This window comes from Pipra filicauda, unplaced genomic scaffold (assembly GCF_003945595.2).
Source record: "Pipra filicauda isolate LSUMZ 115617 unplaced genomic scaffold, ASM394559v2 scaffold16_size7369187_pilon, whole genome shotgun sequence".
NCBI classification, from domain to species: domain Eukaryota; kingdom Metazoa; phylum Chordata; class Aves; order Passeriformes; family Pipridae; genus Pipra; species Pipra filicauda.
The window spans coordinates 2,488,350-2,506,636 of NW_024104207.1; the positions used below are offsets into that span (position 1 = coordinate 2,488,350).

General features: G+C 37.6%; 1 protein-coding gene across 10 annotated transcripts in view; it reads right to left on the minus strand.

The window, feature by feature from the left end:
- Positions 1-18,287, minus strand: part of WDR27 (WD repeat domain 27) — a 124,194-nt gene that overhangs the window by 51,286 nt on the left and 54,621 nt on the right. For 9 of the 10 annotated variants that reach the window (XR_005562918.1, XM_039379541.1, XM_039379540.1 and 6 more), the window contains one exon: positions 15,278-15,376. Coding sequence is in view for 9 of the 10 variants with exons in the window: in XM_039379541.1 (XP_039235475.1) it covers positions 15,278-15,376 (99 nt within the window). In the remaining variant the exon portion in view is untranslated. Of the gene's footprint in view, positions 1-14,575; positions 15,053-15,277; positions 15,377-18,287 lie in introns of those variants that run through there. The other variant, XM_039379542.1, reaches the window with a different exon arrangement.

An 18,287-nucleotide genomic window follows, 5' to 3' on the forward strand; every position in this document is an offset into this window, starting at 1 on the left:
TTCCCATGTAATGTAATAGGTTAATGAAAAGCCTCTCCCTGTTCTAGTACAAGTCTTAACTATGTAATTAAATAAATACATTAACATTTGTTTTCTTTAAATTGCTCCTGAAGAACAGCCTCTTTTCCTTCACACTCCATCATGGTCTCCTTTGTTTGCATTCCCTTCTTGAAGAGGCCAGAAATGCTAGCTAATTTTATTACCTCTCCTTGCATGCAAACAGGAGATAATATGACTCATTTCACTGTATAAAACTCCATCACATTGGTCAAATTTAATTTATTGGTTATATGTTAGGCAGATTTTCCTGGAAGTTTAACAGAGATTTGCCTTTTAAAATAATGTAGCTGGAAGAAGTATTTCTGCCATTCTAACAAACCCCACAGTTCCATAACACACAACCTCATCATTCAATCTGAATGACCTAGGTAACAACTGGTTTTAGTAATTTGACCTTGCTTCATTTTTGTAAAGGTTTTGTTTTCTTCTGGATAGTACTCATCCTCTGTGGCTGAGCAATTTATAATGTGTATATGTGCCTGGATGATATAGCTCGGGACTCAAAATACAATTTTTTCATGAATTATTTCACCGTATATCTATATACCTACAGAAAGAAAGTTCATTTTATTGCTAGGTAATCCAACTTTTCCTCAGGAAACTATTTTTCAGATCATAGCAAATTCAAATGCCAAACCATGGTCTTAAATGACATATTGCATATTTAAATATTTTCAAGAGAAAAGGATATTCTGTTTAAAAATAATAAAGGCATATAACTCACACTTAAAGAAAGTGGAATTATATTTATTTCATACAGACCTTTGTATCTTGAAATATTGCACTTAACTTTCATGAAGGACCTTATTATTTATAAGATGTTTTAAAGCTCTGTTTCCATATCTAAAGTAAAAGTAACAGGAGCTGTTCGAGTCATGGGATAGCAGTGCTTGCATAACACTTGGTAAGTCAATGGGAAAACTAGCTAAACCTGCCAGACTAGCAGCTTCCCAATGGAGAGTGTATCATATTCTGCAGTGCAAACAAAACATTTTGAAGTTGAGTCATTCATAGACAGAATTTGTTCCAACTTTCAAATATAGAGTAAGTCTGAAATTTGGAAAGCAAAAGTATTTGAAGTGAAAAACACTTCTCTTGATAAGTATGCCAACATTTCAGGTACTAGCTGGAACCTATATGAAACTTTCAGATCACGACTAGATTACAAGCAAAATAAAAGGTAGTCCATGTTCATAGTAGTGGCCAGTCTTCGCGAGCGAAGATTTGGGAAAGGTCATTAACCCTTCCAGCCTGCGCAGTGGATTTTTAGGTGAGACACAGCATGCGCTGAACTGAGCCCACCCTTTAGTCCTGAGGTTCATCTGCCGGGGCCGAGCAAAGCTTGGACAGTGGCAGTGAGGTCCCCAGGATGTATAGAGTGCCTGACTCTCACCTCTGCGACCTGGGTTCGATTCCCGGCCCCCTGGGCAGGTGGAGCTCATCAGCCTTGGTAGGCAATCCACCTAAGAGAAGGTCACTCTAAACAAACCTACATCCTGGGGACCTCACTGCCACTGTCCAGGCTTTGCTCGGCCCCGGCAGATGAACCTCAGGACTAAAGGGTGGGCTCAGTTCAGCGCACGCTGTGTCTCACCTAAAAATCCACTGCGCAGGCTGGAAGGGTTAATGACCTTTCCCAAAATCTTCGCTCGCGAAGACTGGCCATTATATATATATATATATATTATAGTCAGTACACACAGTCCATGTTCATACGTCACACTAAAACAATATTCTGCAAGGTAGAGAAGGGATTTTGGAAATCCAAATGAATTTTTTAATGAATCACACCTTGGGTGTTCCTCATTAGGTACTTTTTAACCTTAAGATGAGAACTAATACATATTTCTCTAAAATGGCCCAATGAAAAAGTGATTTTTCCAAAACAACATTTTTTTTGTAACTATTGTTACTTGGCATGGTAGGCATTTATAGTAATCTATTGTTACAATTAATATATTCCTACAGACTTTTGGACTGCTTCTTAAGCAAAACCAAAGAAAGATATTTCTCAATTTTGTATCAGACTTCATATTAAAACAGTCCTGAAAATAAAATGGAAGGAATTCAACTTCTAGTTAGAATCATAGGAGAAAATGTTATGGTCTCCAGATACAATAAAATGCTGCCAGACATATTATGTCTTTTAGTTTACAGTACATCTTCTTGGAAGTCCTCAAGATTCATCTGCTGGCTCTATGTGTATTATTCTTAAGAAATTCTAATAGAAATATGTACCCTTGAAAGAGCAGCATTTATGTCATACTCTGTATAAACAGTAATCTTACTTCATGCCTTTTCTTAGAATGATAGCTCTATGATTTCCGTTTCCCTTTTTATTATTACACTATTTATTATATTTGGCACTACCCATTGATCTGAAAAAATCTTTAATATAGGAAGGTTAGCTGATAACTGGAATCAGATGTTGTTTTTCACCACTGCAGGTTTCTCACCCCCAGTGTTGTGTCCAAATTCCAAAGTGGGTAATTATTCTGCTTTACAAAGGCTCCTATACTACACTCATTATAACTCAAACCTAAAATTTTAATTGTAAAAAACATAATCTCATTTTGTAATGGCACATATTACATTTCAGCATAAACTATTTTAAACCAGTGAAGACCAACTGGTGACTTTTCAGGACTACTGCTGAGACAGAGCTAGTAAAGGCTAATGGACTCAAACTGCCTACATGTGATCGGCATCTGCACCAGAATCCCTTGCCTACAATAAAATGTTTCATATTATATCCAATTTTTCACTGCCTGCAGTATGCCAGACTTTACAGAACCAAGGGGGAAAATGGTGGGAAAAGGCTGGATTTCAAAATTTTGAACTAAAGTAGATACACAGGAACAATTCTCCTTGCATAGTCCATCACTCATCCTGGGTAATAGGTTATCAGCATATCAATAATTTTTCTTTCAACATTTTTACTAGTGAAGGATGTTTTCATATTGATAGTGGTCCTACTAATTTGCACCTTATCCATGAAGTTTCTGATGCTAAAATAGCTCCAGCAAATCTCAATAGTCTGAAAGGCCCCTCTTTAATTTTTTTCAAATGCTTAAAAGGAGAGAAAATCCAAAACGCAAACCACCAAAAAACTCAAAGGTAAGTGAAAACAGAACTGCATGATGGAAGATAGATAACAAGAAGGTTCCTTAAATCCTTTGATGATCCACACAGTTTATGACTGAGAAAGCCATACTTGTGCTGCAACTCAGGAACCCTCCTATACCCGCCTGAAATTTACCTCAGCATAGTAATAAGAAACAAGATTCACATTTCACTAGTCAGTTTTTAAGACCTGTGTTAGTAAAAGATGCACAAGAAAATAATTATATTTTCCACTTCATTTCCATTTCAAGAATTCATATTTTATTAAATTGCTAAATTTGAAAGTAAAAAAAATAACATATTTTAAATGCATTAATAAAAGTGTTCTCTCTAATCAAGGTCAAAATTTCTTTAGAAATAAAAACACCACTCTTTTTTTAAAAAGTTTTTCTGGCTCTAACAATTCAATGTAGAATTTCACAGATTTCACACTCTAACAGAAAAGTGCTTCTTTCATTATTTTAAAATGCATTATTTATATGTCTAGTTATGATGGATATGGTACACATAGATGGTAAATACATACACCCATTTAGGATTTAGCTATCCTCGTCATTTCAGAGACTCTGCATCACAGCAATTGTACTTCCCTTGAGCAAGTAATTTTCTAAATGAAAGCTTGTGTTTCAACTTGTTAATAAGCAAAAGGCTTCACTTTGTCCCAAAAATTCTAAATAAAAAGTATAGCCCTTTCTTCTTCAAACGTTTTTGAGGCAAAAATAATTCCTTTACTTCAGTAAGACACAATGATGGTAAAAAAGCACAAAAAAAGAGTTAACAATGGTTCAGCTGGTATACCTTGTCCTGTTTGCTCTACCTGTTTTGCTAGAAGAACATTTTAGGAGCACTGGTTAATATCATGTGCTGTTCTGCTTGCTGAACCAAAGTCCTTATTACAGAAAGAATAGGAGTAGTATACGCAACGTAACAAATTAGGTAAACTAGACATTCGAATGACATATAGAAGGCCCAGAGCCAGGATTTTTCAAGCTTGAAGAATTCAGGTCACCTAACTTGAAGAGGTCAAATCAAGGAAGACATCCATGGCAGCCACCAGAGGGATGAAGGCTTGAGGAGAAGACCCCCGCAGTAGAAGACTGCACATGTCTGGAAAGACTCCGCCCGGAGACTAGCCTACTTATTAAAATATATGTTAAATGATGTAACCATGTATCTAAAGTGCTTGCTTTTGCACTTTCAGGTCGTTTGTCTGGCGCGAGCTGGGTTGCTCCCAACGTTGAATTAACAAATACCTTAATGTTTAAAGATGCAAAAGTCCCTGAGCAGTTAATCATGCCGAGGTTTCTTGGCATCACAAGAAACAGTCTTCAAGAAAGGAAAGTCTATGGAGTCATGCCAACAGAAAAATTGGTTTGTAAAATAATTTTTATCGTAAGTAATTCATCATAATTAATAAATAGACTTTAACACATTATTGGGATTCAGAAAAGACCACTAAATGATAAGATTTGACATCTCTACATTAGTTGTGAAAAAAATTGAATAATCTGAAGATTGTGAGACAGTGTTAATTCTCGTGAGCATTGGCTCTGAAACAGATTCAGAAAGACAAAAGGAAACAAATAAAAATCCTGTTTCTACTTGTAATCTTTGTGACATGTGTCCTTGAAAGTGGGTTTAGAGCTGAAAAAGCCCTTGCATTTCAGGCAAGTAGCAGTCTCGTCATTATTCAATTCACAGTGAGCACAAGGAATAGAATAGAATAGAATAGAATAGAATAGAATAGAATAGAATAGAATAGAATAGAATAGAATAGAATAGAATAGAGAGTTATGCCTCACAAGCTATGACCTAGCATGAGGGGTCATCCAGGAGAGCAACAATCTGCAGTGCAGGTCCCAGGCCTACCAAGGAAATGAGGTCAGAAACAGACACATCTACAACATTGCTCAGGAAGGGACTGAGGGTCCCAGCTGAGCTGAGACACATCCTCTGGGCCCTTCACAGGAGATAATGTTGGTGGAGGTCCCAGGGAATGCCAATCCCAGCCACTGAGACCTACAAGCACTCCCTGGCACCTGCACAGCTCATATGCTCTCCTTTAGAAAATGATGGTTGACTACTTTGGAGAGAGAGTATTGGGCCAGATGGACCTTCGCTCTGATGAGTACTACTGTTCTCAGACTCTTTTGTTTTAGCATTTTTTCCCACAGAAAACAGCTCAGGCATTTCTAAAATTTATTAGAAGGAGAAAAAAAATCCACAGGGAAATGAACAGGTATTGCTTAGTTCAAAAACATTTGCAACCATTTAGTTCAGGAGCACACTCTGCTTCAGACTGAGGGCTTAATCACTGAGCCTTGCTAGTGTCAAAGATGCAGGGGTTTGACATCCTGTTTTCACAGGAAAACTGGAAACCCAGCTAAACTGGAAGACTTCCAAAAAACACACTTCATATACGCTTTTTGCAAATTTGTTCAGTTAGTCAAATCATTGCAAGAAGATTCACAGCTCTCACACCCATCAGAAGGTACACGCCTTCTTTCCACAAAGAAGGGATAGAGCCAATGCCTAGGCTGCGACATGATTAGCCATTCAGTGCCCTCTACTAATGCAGGGCTGGGAAGAAATATCAGAGATCTCTTCAGCATGTACTGCTAGGGAAAGGAGGAGATAGCAGGATGTGGGAACAAGTTGAGCCAGCAGCACCTGCATTCAGTTAATTAGGATCAAAAAGAAGCGTTTTGGCCTTGACTGGTGTTTTTGATAAAGAAAGCGCAGTGTTCTCAAAGTGAAAACCACTTTGAACAGTCTGCATGATAGTGTGTGTTTCTCTCTCGTGTCTGAACACAGCCACGTGATGCAAAGTGAATGTGTGGGATCAAGGCCCGGGTTTAAGATGATCCTGGTAATTTTGGTTAACTAAAAGACACATACCAGGTGCTGTTTATGAGAGAACCCTAATAAAAGGGGAACGCCAGAAAGATTGAGGGACAAATCCCAAAATCTAACTCTGTGTGGTGTGCAGCCTCATTTCTTTCAGCGCCCATAATCTCCATAGCAGAAACAGAATTCAGATTTGAATTTGAAATTGAATTAGAATTAAATAGAACAGAATTCAGCTGGAACAGATCTATAAGGATCACCTAGTACAATTGCCTGACCATTTTAGGGCTGACCAAAAATTAAAGCATGATATTAAAGCACAGGACATTGACCGCCTCTCCAGGAAGCCTGTTTCAGTGTTTCACCACCCTCTCTGTAAAGAAATGTTTCATCACATCACGTCCAAAGCCCCCTGATGGATGCATCTTTGAGCCATTTCCACATACCCTGTCACTGGATACCAGGGAAAAGACTCTTCATGTCCCCTCCTCAAGAAGCTGTAGAGAGCAATGAGGTCACCTCTTAGCCTCTTTTCTCCAATCTAGACAAGCTCAAAGTCCTTAGCTGCTCCTCATGGGATTTGGAGGCCTCCTATTATGGAGTGACTGCAACAGTCAACAAGGGAAAACTGCCTGTTGTCATCTATTCAGACTTATGTAAGACCTTACACATGGTCTCACATGGCATCCTTATCTCCAAATTGGAGACACACGGATTTGAAGGGTGAATTATTCATTGGATAAGGAATCGTCTGAATGGGCACAGTCAGAGAATTGTGGTCAATGGTTGTATGTCTAGGTGGTGGCCAGTGATGAATGGTGTCCCTCAGGTCTCCATCTTGGGACTGGTGCTCTCTAATAACTTTATCAATTAAAACACAGTGGGATTGAGTGCACCCTCAGCAAGTTTACAGATGACACAAAGCTGAGTGGTGCTGATGACTCAACAGAAGGAAGGGATGCCATCCATGGGGACCTGGGAAAACTTGGTAAGTGGGCCCACGAGAACCCGATGAGGTTCAATGAGTCCAACAGCAAGGTACTGGACTCGGGTCGAGGAAATCCCAGCTGTAAGTATGAACTAGAAGAAGAACTCATTGAGAGTAGCCCTGTGGAGAAGGACTTGAGGTTTCCTGTAGATGAAAAGTTGGACATGAGACAACAGTGTGTGCTCATAGTCCAGAAGGCCAACTACATCCCGGGCTGCATCAAAAGAAGTGTGGCCATCAGGTCAAGGGATACGATTCTCCAGTTTTACTCTGCTCTTGTGAGACCCCACCTGGAGTACTGCACCCAGCTCTGGGCTTCTCAGCACAAGAAAGATGTGGACCTGTTGGAGCATGTCCACAAAATGATCAGAGGAGTGGGCACCTCTCCTAAGACAAGCAGAGAGTTGAGGTTGTTCAACCTGGAGAAGAGAAGGCTCCAGGAAGACCTTACTGTGTTCTTTCTGCACTTGAAAGGGGATTATAAACAAGGAGAGCGTCTTTTACACAGGAAGATAGTGACAGGAAGATAGTGACAGGATATGGTTTTAAACTAAGAGAAGAGAGATTTAGATTAGATGTTTGGAAGAAATTCTTTACTTGGAGGGTAGTTAAGCACTGAAACAAGTTGCCCAGGGAGGTTGTGGTTGCCCCATCCCTGGAAAGGTTCAAGATCACGTTGGATAAAGCCCCTGAGCAACCTGGTCTAGTGGGTGGTATCCCTTCCCAGGGCAGGGTCATTGAAAATAGATAGTATTTAACGTCCCTCCCACCCCAAGAAATTCTATGCTTCAGGTTAAAGAATGATGCACATACTGAGGTGACATTTTAAAAGATAGTCTTCATCATTGTCATTTGTCTTGCTCTAGATCTAACTTCCCTCTTTAATGAACAATGTAGGTCACCCACTTCCTGGTCAGAGAAAAAAAACGTAGCAGCAGAGTCAGAATCATTCTCTCCAGACATTAGCAGAGAAGGTGAAATGAAGGTAGCAAATGCTGGAATAAGTCCCAAATGTGGGTTTGTAGTGTGGCGTGGTATGGCACTGTATGGTATGGCATGGCATGGCATGGCATGGTATATCAGTGGGGAATCATCTATTTCTTTCTAGAAATGTTCTTACATTAGTAAGCAACTAGCTGGATAGAATACAGCTACTATTCTGTAAAAAAACATGTCACAGTGTGTCTCAGCTACTGTGATATTCCAGACAAAGTAGATACAATGTGAATGACTTATGAAAAAGCATAGATGAACCAATCCCTTCAGATGACAATGCCAACATTCTAATGCATGCATTACCATAATTTTTAAACACATCAAATACCACCCTTCAGCAGCACAGTGGCTGGGTGATTGCAGATGTTGAATGTTTATATGAGATAAGGAAAAGGGGCACAGGATCCCTTTATCAACAGGTACTCTTGCCTGCCTACTCCAGCACACACCATAGGCCTGAAAGGAAGAAGGCAAAGGAGAAGTCCCTCTCAACTGCCAGATCAGCTCACAGGGAAAACTTGTTAGGGAGGGCAGCACCAAGCACTTCTGAGGCTGCTGTACTTTATGCAGTGGACTGGAAGAAAAGAGGTACAAAAGGTAGCTTTAAAGAATTCTGCTTTCCACTTTCCCCTACTATGCTCTACACAGTTCAGATACAGCCAGGAGCTCAGCCAAAATGTTTGGCGTGGCTATATCATACTCCATCAGACAGCTGGAATCACTTTATGTTGCTATTTTAATTTAAGACAGAATTTGAGTCTGTTTTTCTTTTCATATTTAATCTGTTAGCTAAGACTTAGTTTTCCCTTTTCCAAAAGCTCATTCAGAATGCACTTTATTTCACACTTCATTTTCCTTGTATTTCATCTAAATATGTTTTTAATGTCTGAATTCTGATTTGTTATACATCCACTACACGTTTGTATCATGATCGCCAATTGATTTGGCTTTAAATTTCCCAAAGACCATGTAAGAGGAGAGAATCTTCTTGGAATACAAATGGATTCTTAATTGAAGTGGGGGAAGAAGCTTTGTACCTGTTTCACATGAAAAGCTCAGGAATTTTAGAACTGAATCTTCCTTCAGAATAGTTTTTAGTATCAGCAAATGTTCAACTGCATTCTTTGTTGAGTGGGTTAAATACATGATAGCAACACTTTTCAAGATGGCAAGAAAAAGAAATAAGCTTGACAGCTTCCTAGAGAGCTATGTAAGATAATTAAATTCTAATTCTTATAGAATAACTTCTGTATAAAAAACGTAGCTGAACAAACTCCTAAACATTAGTCCTTTAGTTCTTCCTATTTGGCAAAGCTTCCTCATTTCAGCTTGCCTGGACAGAGGAGGAGACTGTATTTTGTGAAAGTACACTTCACAAAATATTTTTCTACATGCCCCTTCATGGAGCATGAAAAGTAGACACTCACTTGCTTATTCCTTTCAATATTGCATTATTGGCTCCTGAAGACAGTTGTGTAGTGTGTGAAGGGAGCAAGAGAGGTTGATTTCATCTGGAAACTTCCCCTTACGTTCTTTGAAAAGCAGCTTTTTTTCTTAGGCATTGAGCACACTGATTCTCAGAACTGTTAGGTCAAGAGTAACCTCTGGTTCTCAGTAACTCTGAAAACCAGTCCACGGGCATCTCCTTTTCCTATCTTTTTCAGAAAAAAAGGCTTAACTAGAAGTGTAGAAACTGTAAGTCTTAACCTTGCAGCTATCATCTCTTACTTCTCTCCTCAGGGCTTTCATTCCCTCCCTCTAGGCACTCTCTTCATGTCTCCAATATCATCACTTCCCCATACATATGTTCTTTCCCTCCAGTTCTCAGAGTTGTCTCCAGCACTACCTCTTCACTCTTGCTTTCTATCTGACAGGTTCCAAGAACCTGTCTATTCTCCAAATTATCCCTATCCCTACAGTCAGTGTCTTTCCTTCCCACTCCCAGTCAATTCTCTCTCTTTCCAATCCACAGGGAATCCTGCCTAGATACTGGTAAACAGAATTCACATTGAACAGCTCAGTAACCAATTGTTTTGTACCACCTCTTTCAACCTAGTAGTGCCATTCAGTAAAATATCTACTTGTAAAAAATGCCATAAAGATTTTATGACAAATGTGCTATTGAGTTGAGAAGCTTGCCTCTGCAAGCATATTCCTCTAAAATCATGTGGTGTACAGCTGTTGTTTGCTGGCAACACAGTTAGAATGGCTGGAGTATCCAATGAGTAAACTGAATTGTATCATCCTCTCTAGCTTATAGAGGCTTTTTCTTTTTCTTTTAAAATCTGCCATCCTTCTTCAGAGTTGTCATACATACTTGAAAGAATTTCTTTGGTATAAACAATTTTTTCCACAACAACATAAAACTCCTATTTTACTATATCATTACACAGCATTATTGAGGTTTGTTAGAAACTGCAAAAGAAGTTATCTTTCTGCTATAAACAGAGACCTACACGTGCAGTAATGAACTCTAAGTCTGAATTCTCAAGGATTGGAATAAACTCAGTAGAACTATCTGCTGTGTCTCCACAGGCTCAACTGCCCTCGTAGCTGGAGTGTGGTACAACCCAGAGCTCTACGTTCTTTGCCGTCAAAGCAGTTTTTAAAATGACAAGGACCAAGATTTGCAAATGTAACCAGAGAGTTAAAGGCAGTAGCCAAACACGGCACTGTAGGAAACCAAGCCCACATTGAGAATCTCCCAAAGGTGCCTAAAGCTGAAGTTCCTCTTTTCCCCCAAGCCACTTAGACTAGCACTTCTGTGCTTTGGCTCCATTTCTAAATCCATTTAACTGTTGAAAGTTTGGAAGTTGAACGGTTATGCAATTCTCTACATCTGAAGACTATCTCAAAATTTTTAACAAGTTGTAGGCTTGTAAACTACACAGCTACATCAGTCAATGATGGCAAATAATTTTTTTTAAAAAGCACCATCTTACATAAAAAACCTCAAAGGTTTTCCTCACTGTCACAATGATTTGTTTGCTCAAAAATACTCCAGCTGCTGTTACCTTTTGAAATGATCTTTTCACCCCAGCTTCTCCCTCTCACAAGTCTTAGAGTCTTATAAGAAAAAGAAAGGGCACATGCAGCTGCCTTGGACTACTTTACACGAATACTACTTTACTTGGTACCATTTACAAGTTGATCAAATTGGAACAGCCCATGAAAGACTAATACTAATTGCATTAACTGCCATCACTTTTTTCAATTAATTCCATGATAATAAATCTTAAATCTGAGGATAAAAGAAAAAAGATATTGTAATAAAATATAAATAAAATTTCATCAGACTGATACTTCGATAATTTGGAAAAATTAAACTAATATGTTCATTAAATTTAAGAAATATCCACTCCAAATTCTCATTCAATTCACTGAGTAGCTGAGGTCCCTTGGTCTGTTCAGCCTGGAGAAGAAGAGACTAAGGGGAGATCTCATTGCAGTCTACAACATCCTCATGAGAGGAAGAAGAGGGGCAGGCACTGATCTCTTCTCTGTGGTGACCAGTGAAGAACCCAAGAGAATGGTCTGAAGTTGTTTCAGGGGAGGTTTAGGTTGGATATTAGAAAGAGCTTCTTCACCCAGAGGGTGGTTGGGCACTGGAACAGGCTCTCCAGGGAAGTGGTCACAGTGACAAGCTTGACAGAGTTCAAGAAGTGTTTTGGTGATACTCTCAGGCCCATGGTGTGACTCTTGGGAATGGTCCTGTGCAGGACTGAGGGCTGAACTCAATGATTCCAACTCAGCATATTCTGTGATTCTGTGAGATTACACATCTGTGAGTACACAGATTTAGCTAACGGTTCAAGAAGACAAGGAGAAAAATACATTCAAACTCAGAAATCCCATATATGAAGTCAGCAGTAGACTCTTTTTTTTTCTTTTTAATACAACTATCTTTTTTGGTTGGATGTTGGTAAAGGAAATATCTTCTTACCAGACATAAACTGCTGAACAGTCTTTGACAAAGACAGTCTTCATACAAAGACTACATTACTACACACTACTGCTTGTAAAGAAAACTTGTGAAATTTCTTCCTCAGCAGATTAAACTAGTATAAGAAAAGAGAACTGGTTGGTGAAATGAGTAAAGAGTTGCAGACTTGCTATTGAGGTACATGAGAACATGCTGGAAAAATATTAAATAGTCTCTTTCTTCTGATTTGTCACCCAAATTTAATCACACTGCATCAGAAGGTTCTCAGCCAAGCCAGTTGACTGACTGCATATGTAGCCCCAGCACATCAAAGGGATGAGCTACCTTTCAGTATATCAGTAGGGTGGTAGCAATGCATGCTGATTTCAAAGTCATGATTCTGTCATGAAAAATAACTGCTATCACAGTATATACTAACATCCAACTTCACAAAATCCATCAAAAACCAGCAGACGACAACGGTGTCCCCGTTTGCTTTTATCCTGCTTGAAAAACATTTCAAAGATTATTTAACATTCCCATATTTGGAAGATAAGACTCCTACTGTTTTTTACTTTAGACTGGCTCAAATGTGTTATAGTTAATAACTATAGTTATTATAGTTAAACACTATAACATTCCTTAATGTATATTCCCTAAAATAAATTGAAATTCTATTAGTGGTTATAGTAAGAGAACCACTTTTCCCTACATAAGTTTTGAACAATGTCTGAAAAACAGGAAATGACAATAAGGAGCAAAAACTGAGAAATCATCTTGAAAATTAAAATAAATGCAAATTTTCTATCTTATTTCCCTTCTCCAGCTTTCATAGTAATAATTTTATAAATCATTCCAGAGTACCATATGATGAAAGCAACTATGCCCCCATCAATTAAAAAAAAAAAACAACACTATTATACCCATTCAGGGTTTTTCTCTCTTTTCTAGAAGAACATTTATGCAAGTGAGAGTTATAAAATTGATTGGAACAAGCTACCTCATGGACAGGTGCTGGGCAAGCAACGACAGAACAGGAGCGCTGCCAGTACACCTCACTTTTGGCTGCATCTTTCCACAGCAGAAAGCTTAGCCATAATGTTTGAATTTCACTCATCGGCCACTTTCTTTTCTCTCCCCTTTCTCCTTCTCCTGCCAGTGTATCCCTTTGAATGCAATGGGGCTTTGTGCAGTAGCTATTCAGGACCTAATATAACTCTTAATTGTTTTCATTAAAATATTGGATGAAACAAGAATAGAGTCAGTTTTAAATCCCTAACTAGTGGTAGCAGCAGGTATAAAAGTCTTCCAGTATTGGAAACTCTGGATGCCTAATACAAAGTCTCTCTTTCAAGGCTTATCCTTTTCTGATTCATTTGTGGTTTTCTTCTTTTCCACTATACAAGCTTATCATTGCATTGCTTAGTTTTTTCTTCTAGTGCCTTTGAATGTAACTTAATGCTAAATTCTATATTGGAAAGCCCAGGTAACTTTATTTTTTTTTTTTGTTCTGTGACTCCCCCAAAAATACTTACTCAGAAAGCATTTTGAAGTGCTTACTATGCACAATGAGTCGGGTAATCAAATTTATATTTTATCTGTAATACATTAAAGGAACAGGTTTTGCACGTCTTGCTTTTTAGTAAAATGTTCCTGATAATATCAGCTTCAAAATCTTTCCCCAGAACCATATTTTTGGGGAGATTCATTAGCTGGTTGAAATCCAATAGATCTTCTTTCTCAGGAAAGAGCTCTTCAAGAAAAGGATTTGTGGCCCGTGAACTTCAGATTTGGCTCTTAAACTGACCATGTGATGTTTCGTAAAGTTCAGAATTTGTGCCCCAAGGCACACTCTGAGAGCAGACTGGCTTGGAGCCACAGTCAATGTTTATTTTACACCATTTATGGATTCTTTCCTCCTTGATCAACAGCTGATTTGCCTGAACTTAGTTATTTCAAAGCCTTGTTCCATAATATTACTACAACTGAGCCACTAGACTTTTAACAGATGAACTCTAATAAGACATTTCCCATCAAGCTGCATTCCAACAGCTGCACCACAGATCAAGGTGCTGCCAGACTCCAGTCAGGTCTACTCTTTTAGTATATAACACCTTTTTGCAGAAATGTGTTCAGTGCTAAAACTTTCATTAGTCTTAATCTGGGTGTAAAATTTAATAAAACATACCATTTGGTTGAATATAGTATTGCTGAATCCCAAACCAAGAAATACTTAATGTTCACCACAAGATAGCGATCAACAATTTTGCAGTTCAAACAACATATACACAACGAATAAAACTTCCGGGAAGTCTAAAATCACTAAAAAGCTAGAACATTTATTAAAAAATGGAAGGAGATACATAAATATGACAATAGTCCAGAATGTAAAGAAATTTTACTTACACATAAATATTTTTTAATAGTAGCATGCATAGCCAGTGGTGAGGAGATAGTGAGTAAACAGGAGCTACTGTGTACTCTTTTATGTATATATAGTGATCATTGTTGTGTCTTTTAAGTAAGGAAAAAAGTAGAAAGTATAACATTTCAATGCAGATTCAATATATTAAAACAAAGAAGGAAAATCCATAGGATTAAAAACATGACAAACAAGTTGCAGGGAAGCTTGGGTGTCAAGATAAAACTTAGCAAAGTCCTTTGTATATAATGCTGCACTATAATTAAACCATTACATTGAAATATAATGCTGTTAGCATAGTATTAATGATCAGTGAAAAAATCGAACCTGTTATTGCATAATGCCTAACTTTTTTGGAGTACTTTTTATCTATAGAGATCTGAAAGGCTCAAAGTACAACATTAACAGTTTTTCAAAATATCGTGATAAAGCTATTTCAATATTTATTCTGACACAGCACACTTAAAATAATGTTGCTTTCTAAATCTTTCAGGCCTTTGAGTAATGACAGCAGGCCTGAGCCCCTTGTCACATTCCTGTCCCTGCTTATTTTTCCCTTACATACTCTGAATTAGCAGTCTATTCAGGTAATTTGATATGGATGTACATTTTCCCAAACTTCAACATATACAGGCTCAATAGAGTTCCCAGGCCAGAAGTCTTCTTTATAGACCCTTTGTCAGAGCATTTGTCTCTGTAGAATGAGGCATTTTGCAAGAGTTTATAATTGGCACAATAACCACACTATAGCTGGAAGTAGACGAACAGCCTTACATATGCACAGCATATTGGCAATTAAAAAAAATAGTAAAAAGCAAGATTACAGTGAGGAGTTTTTTGGAAATTTTGTAATTTTAAAATTACAAAATTACAAGATTTTACGTGTTTTAATTACAGAGGAAAAAAAGCAATGACTTACCTGTGGAGATGAAGGACTAAAGGTGACATTGATGACAGATTCTGTGTGTCTCCCCAGTTTATGTAAGAAAGTGCTTGAACGCATTTCATATATGTAAGCCTAAAAAATGAGACCATATTTTCACTATAAAAAGATTTATTGTGTTCTAGAAGCACTAAATTGTATAGGAAGGCTAAATATTCAGCCTACGGAGAAGTTAGAAAATTTTAATCATAGCTAAAAAGATATAAAAATCATCATCTTAGAATTGTTTTCTATAATTTGGGATAATTTAGCAAATGCTTAAGTTAAATGAAAAAAAAAGTATTTAGAGAGAATATTTAGAATCTTTTCCCCATAAATAACTAAACATTAGGTATATTTCAAATAGGTAGGTAAAACAATTACCCTCTTAAAATATATTTTAAATGGTGTTCTTTGGAATTTAAATCCTTTCTTTTAAGTAGAATCTAAGACCTTTCTAAATTTGAAAACTCCTCTGTTAAAATAAATTTTTCAGTTTCAACACAGATCTTTTCAGTTTTTAATTGAACAGCATATAATTCAATAACAATTCAATAATATTACAAATGATGCAGGTATCAATGAGCAAAATATACTGCCTGCCTTTGTTTCTCAAAATAAATAGGGAAAAAGCACCTTCCAAGAAGAAAATTAAATTTTTACTGGTACAGCCTCAAATAATGAAAAAGTGCAAATGCAACACTACATCAAGAAACCAATCCAAAAATCAGTGAAAGTCATAAGCATACTGACGCTATGAAAATGATCGCATTGTGATTCCAAATTAGCATTATCTTACGTTAAAAAAAAGGTTTGAAAATAAATCCAGGAGTATAAGTCCTCCACATAAGAAATACTTGTGAAAGTCATGTGCAGACACATAGGATTGTTTTAGACTGTTCCTTATCTAGTAAAATAACAATTGTTTGCAGGATACACTAGGCATACACAAGGCATATTAAACAGACACATAACATATGTAGACTTATTTGGTACATTATAAATAAAATGTGTATCTCAAAAGATAGAATGAATTGTAAAGCGTGAAAAAATATTCAAATGATAATCCAAACTTTACAGTTTCAATAAAAAAAAAATTAAAGTTTCATTGTCTTTACCAAATCTCTGCAGTTAATGAATGTGGAATTTAGAACACAGCCTGATAAACTAAACCAAACTGTGTATAGATGCTATTACAACAGTGTATCACTCTGTGACTTAAGTTTTTTGCTGATAGTACCCTAAAATAAGTTAAATCATTCAGACTCAAGGCAGCTGAGCTTCCCCTAGCAGACAGCAAATGGCAAGGTATATGTCCAAAAAACTTACAGACTCAAATGACAGTCTTCCCAATATATGAAAGGACTCATGGACCAATGTAGGTCCTGAAAAACTTGTAATGTTCTACTCAGAAAAGAAATCTTATGATTCAACACCCAAGATTCTGTAGTCCTAACCAGCACTGAAGCAACACTGGATTGTCCTCAGTGTCAAGTATTCCATTCATAACCAAATTCACTCCTATGCAAACCAAGAAGCCAAATGTAAATCTACTTAATTGTATCCACTTTATAAACCTCGCATATCCTGGATTCTGCCCAGGATATGGAATTAAAACCACCTACTGGCACAAATGGAGTACCTAAATACAGACAGAAATGTAGGTATGAATTTTTAAACTCTGGATCTTTGGTAGCATTCCACACAGATATTGCCATGCTAACTGGGAAAGTAGCATTGTCTCCAGCAATGTGGTAAAATCATTCTGTCCTTCCTAAATGGATAAAGCAAATGCTTGTTAATTGCAAATCCTGCCTTAAAAAGTAAGACCTTTCTCCCTACTTTAAAACATCTCAGAAAACTAGTTATAATAATGAGTAGTCATTGCTAGTAGTATGAAAGCAGCAATTGTTTGTTTGTTTTAAAACACATGGTCATAACACAGCTACTGTGACTTCCACCACCTGGGACATGATCAGTTCACAAGGGAACAGATAGGTAAGGGGAATCCAAACAAGACAAAAGTGATATAATGACACAAAGGAAAGCATTCTGATGTGTCTGTAGACATGAAAGTATTTGCTCTAATAGGAAGTACAAGACCACGTATTAGTAAAATCAGTCTGTATACAGGACTACTCAAGTTCTTGCTGTCACCATACAGAAACTGAAGAACAGCTCTTTATAAGTACCTCCAGTTCCAGTACCTCCAGATTCATCTTTTATTGATATAAAAGAATAAAGAGGCAGTGTTGGTTATTTACATTCTCCTTCCTACATCGTGGCTTTCCATTCTTCACTCTGATGATACCATACCATGACTCAAACGGTGTCAAAATTATCAGACGTTGACACGTATGTGATATCTCAGTACCTGTAACATTGTGCTCTCTTCTTCTTAGCCAAGCTTTGCCACACTTTATATCGGACAGCCCTATTGTCCAGATAGGGCTGGACACAGAGTGCTAGAAATTACCTTTGTACTCCAGCAAAGAAGAGGTGTAGCAGAGACTGCAGTCAGGTTGTACTATCACCACCACAGTTCCAGAGCAGAATACAACAGCCATGCTTACAAAATTATTTGGAATATGCATGTCTCAAGAAAATGAGAGATAAGATGGTACAGAAATCCATATTCCAGGGAGATTCCAGAAAGGAAAGGAGTGCACTGAGTGAGAGGTGAGCAAGAAGTATTACAAGCTGCACTGCACTCTCCAGAACTGGATGCTCCTCCGCATTTAACTAACTAAAGAAAGAGTATTTGTGAGAACAGGGAGAAATCATTCTTACCAAACAGCCCTCCAAAATCTTGAGGATCTCTTGTCAAAATGGTTCAATGGTATCAAAATATTCAGTAATGTCATGACAGTTTGAAGTGTTTGTATCATAAAAGAGTCAAATCCTATTCCTCATAGCTATTGAGCACATCTATCCCCTTTAGAACTGTGGGAATGACCAAAACAGGACAAATAAATTGTGTTTTTTAACAAACTGCAGAACTTCGTTA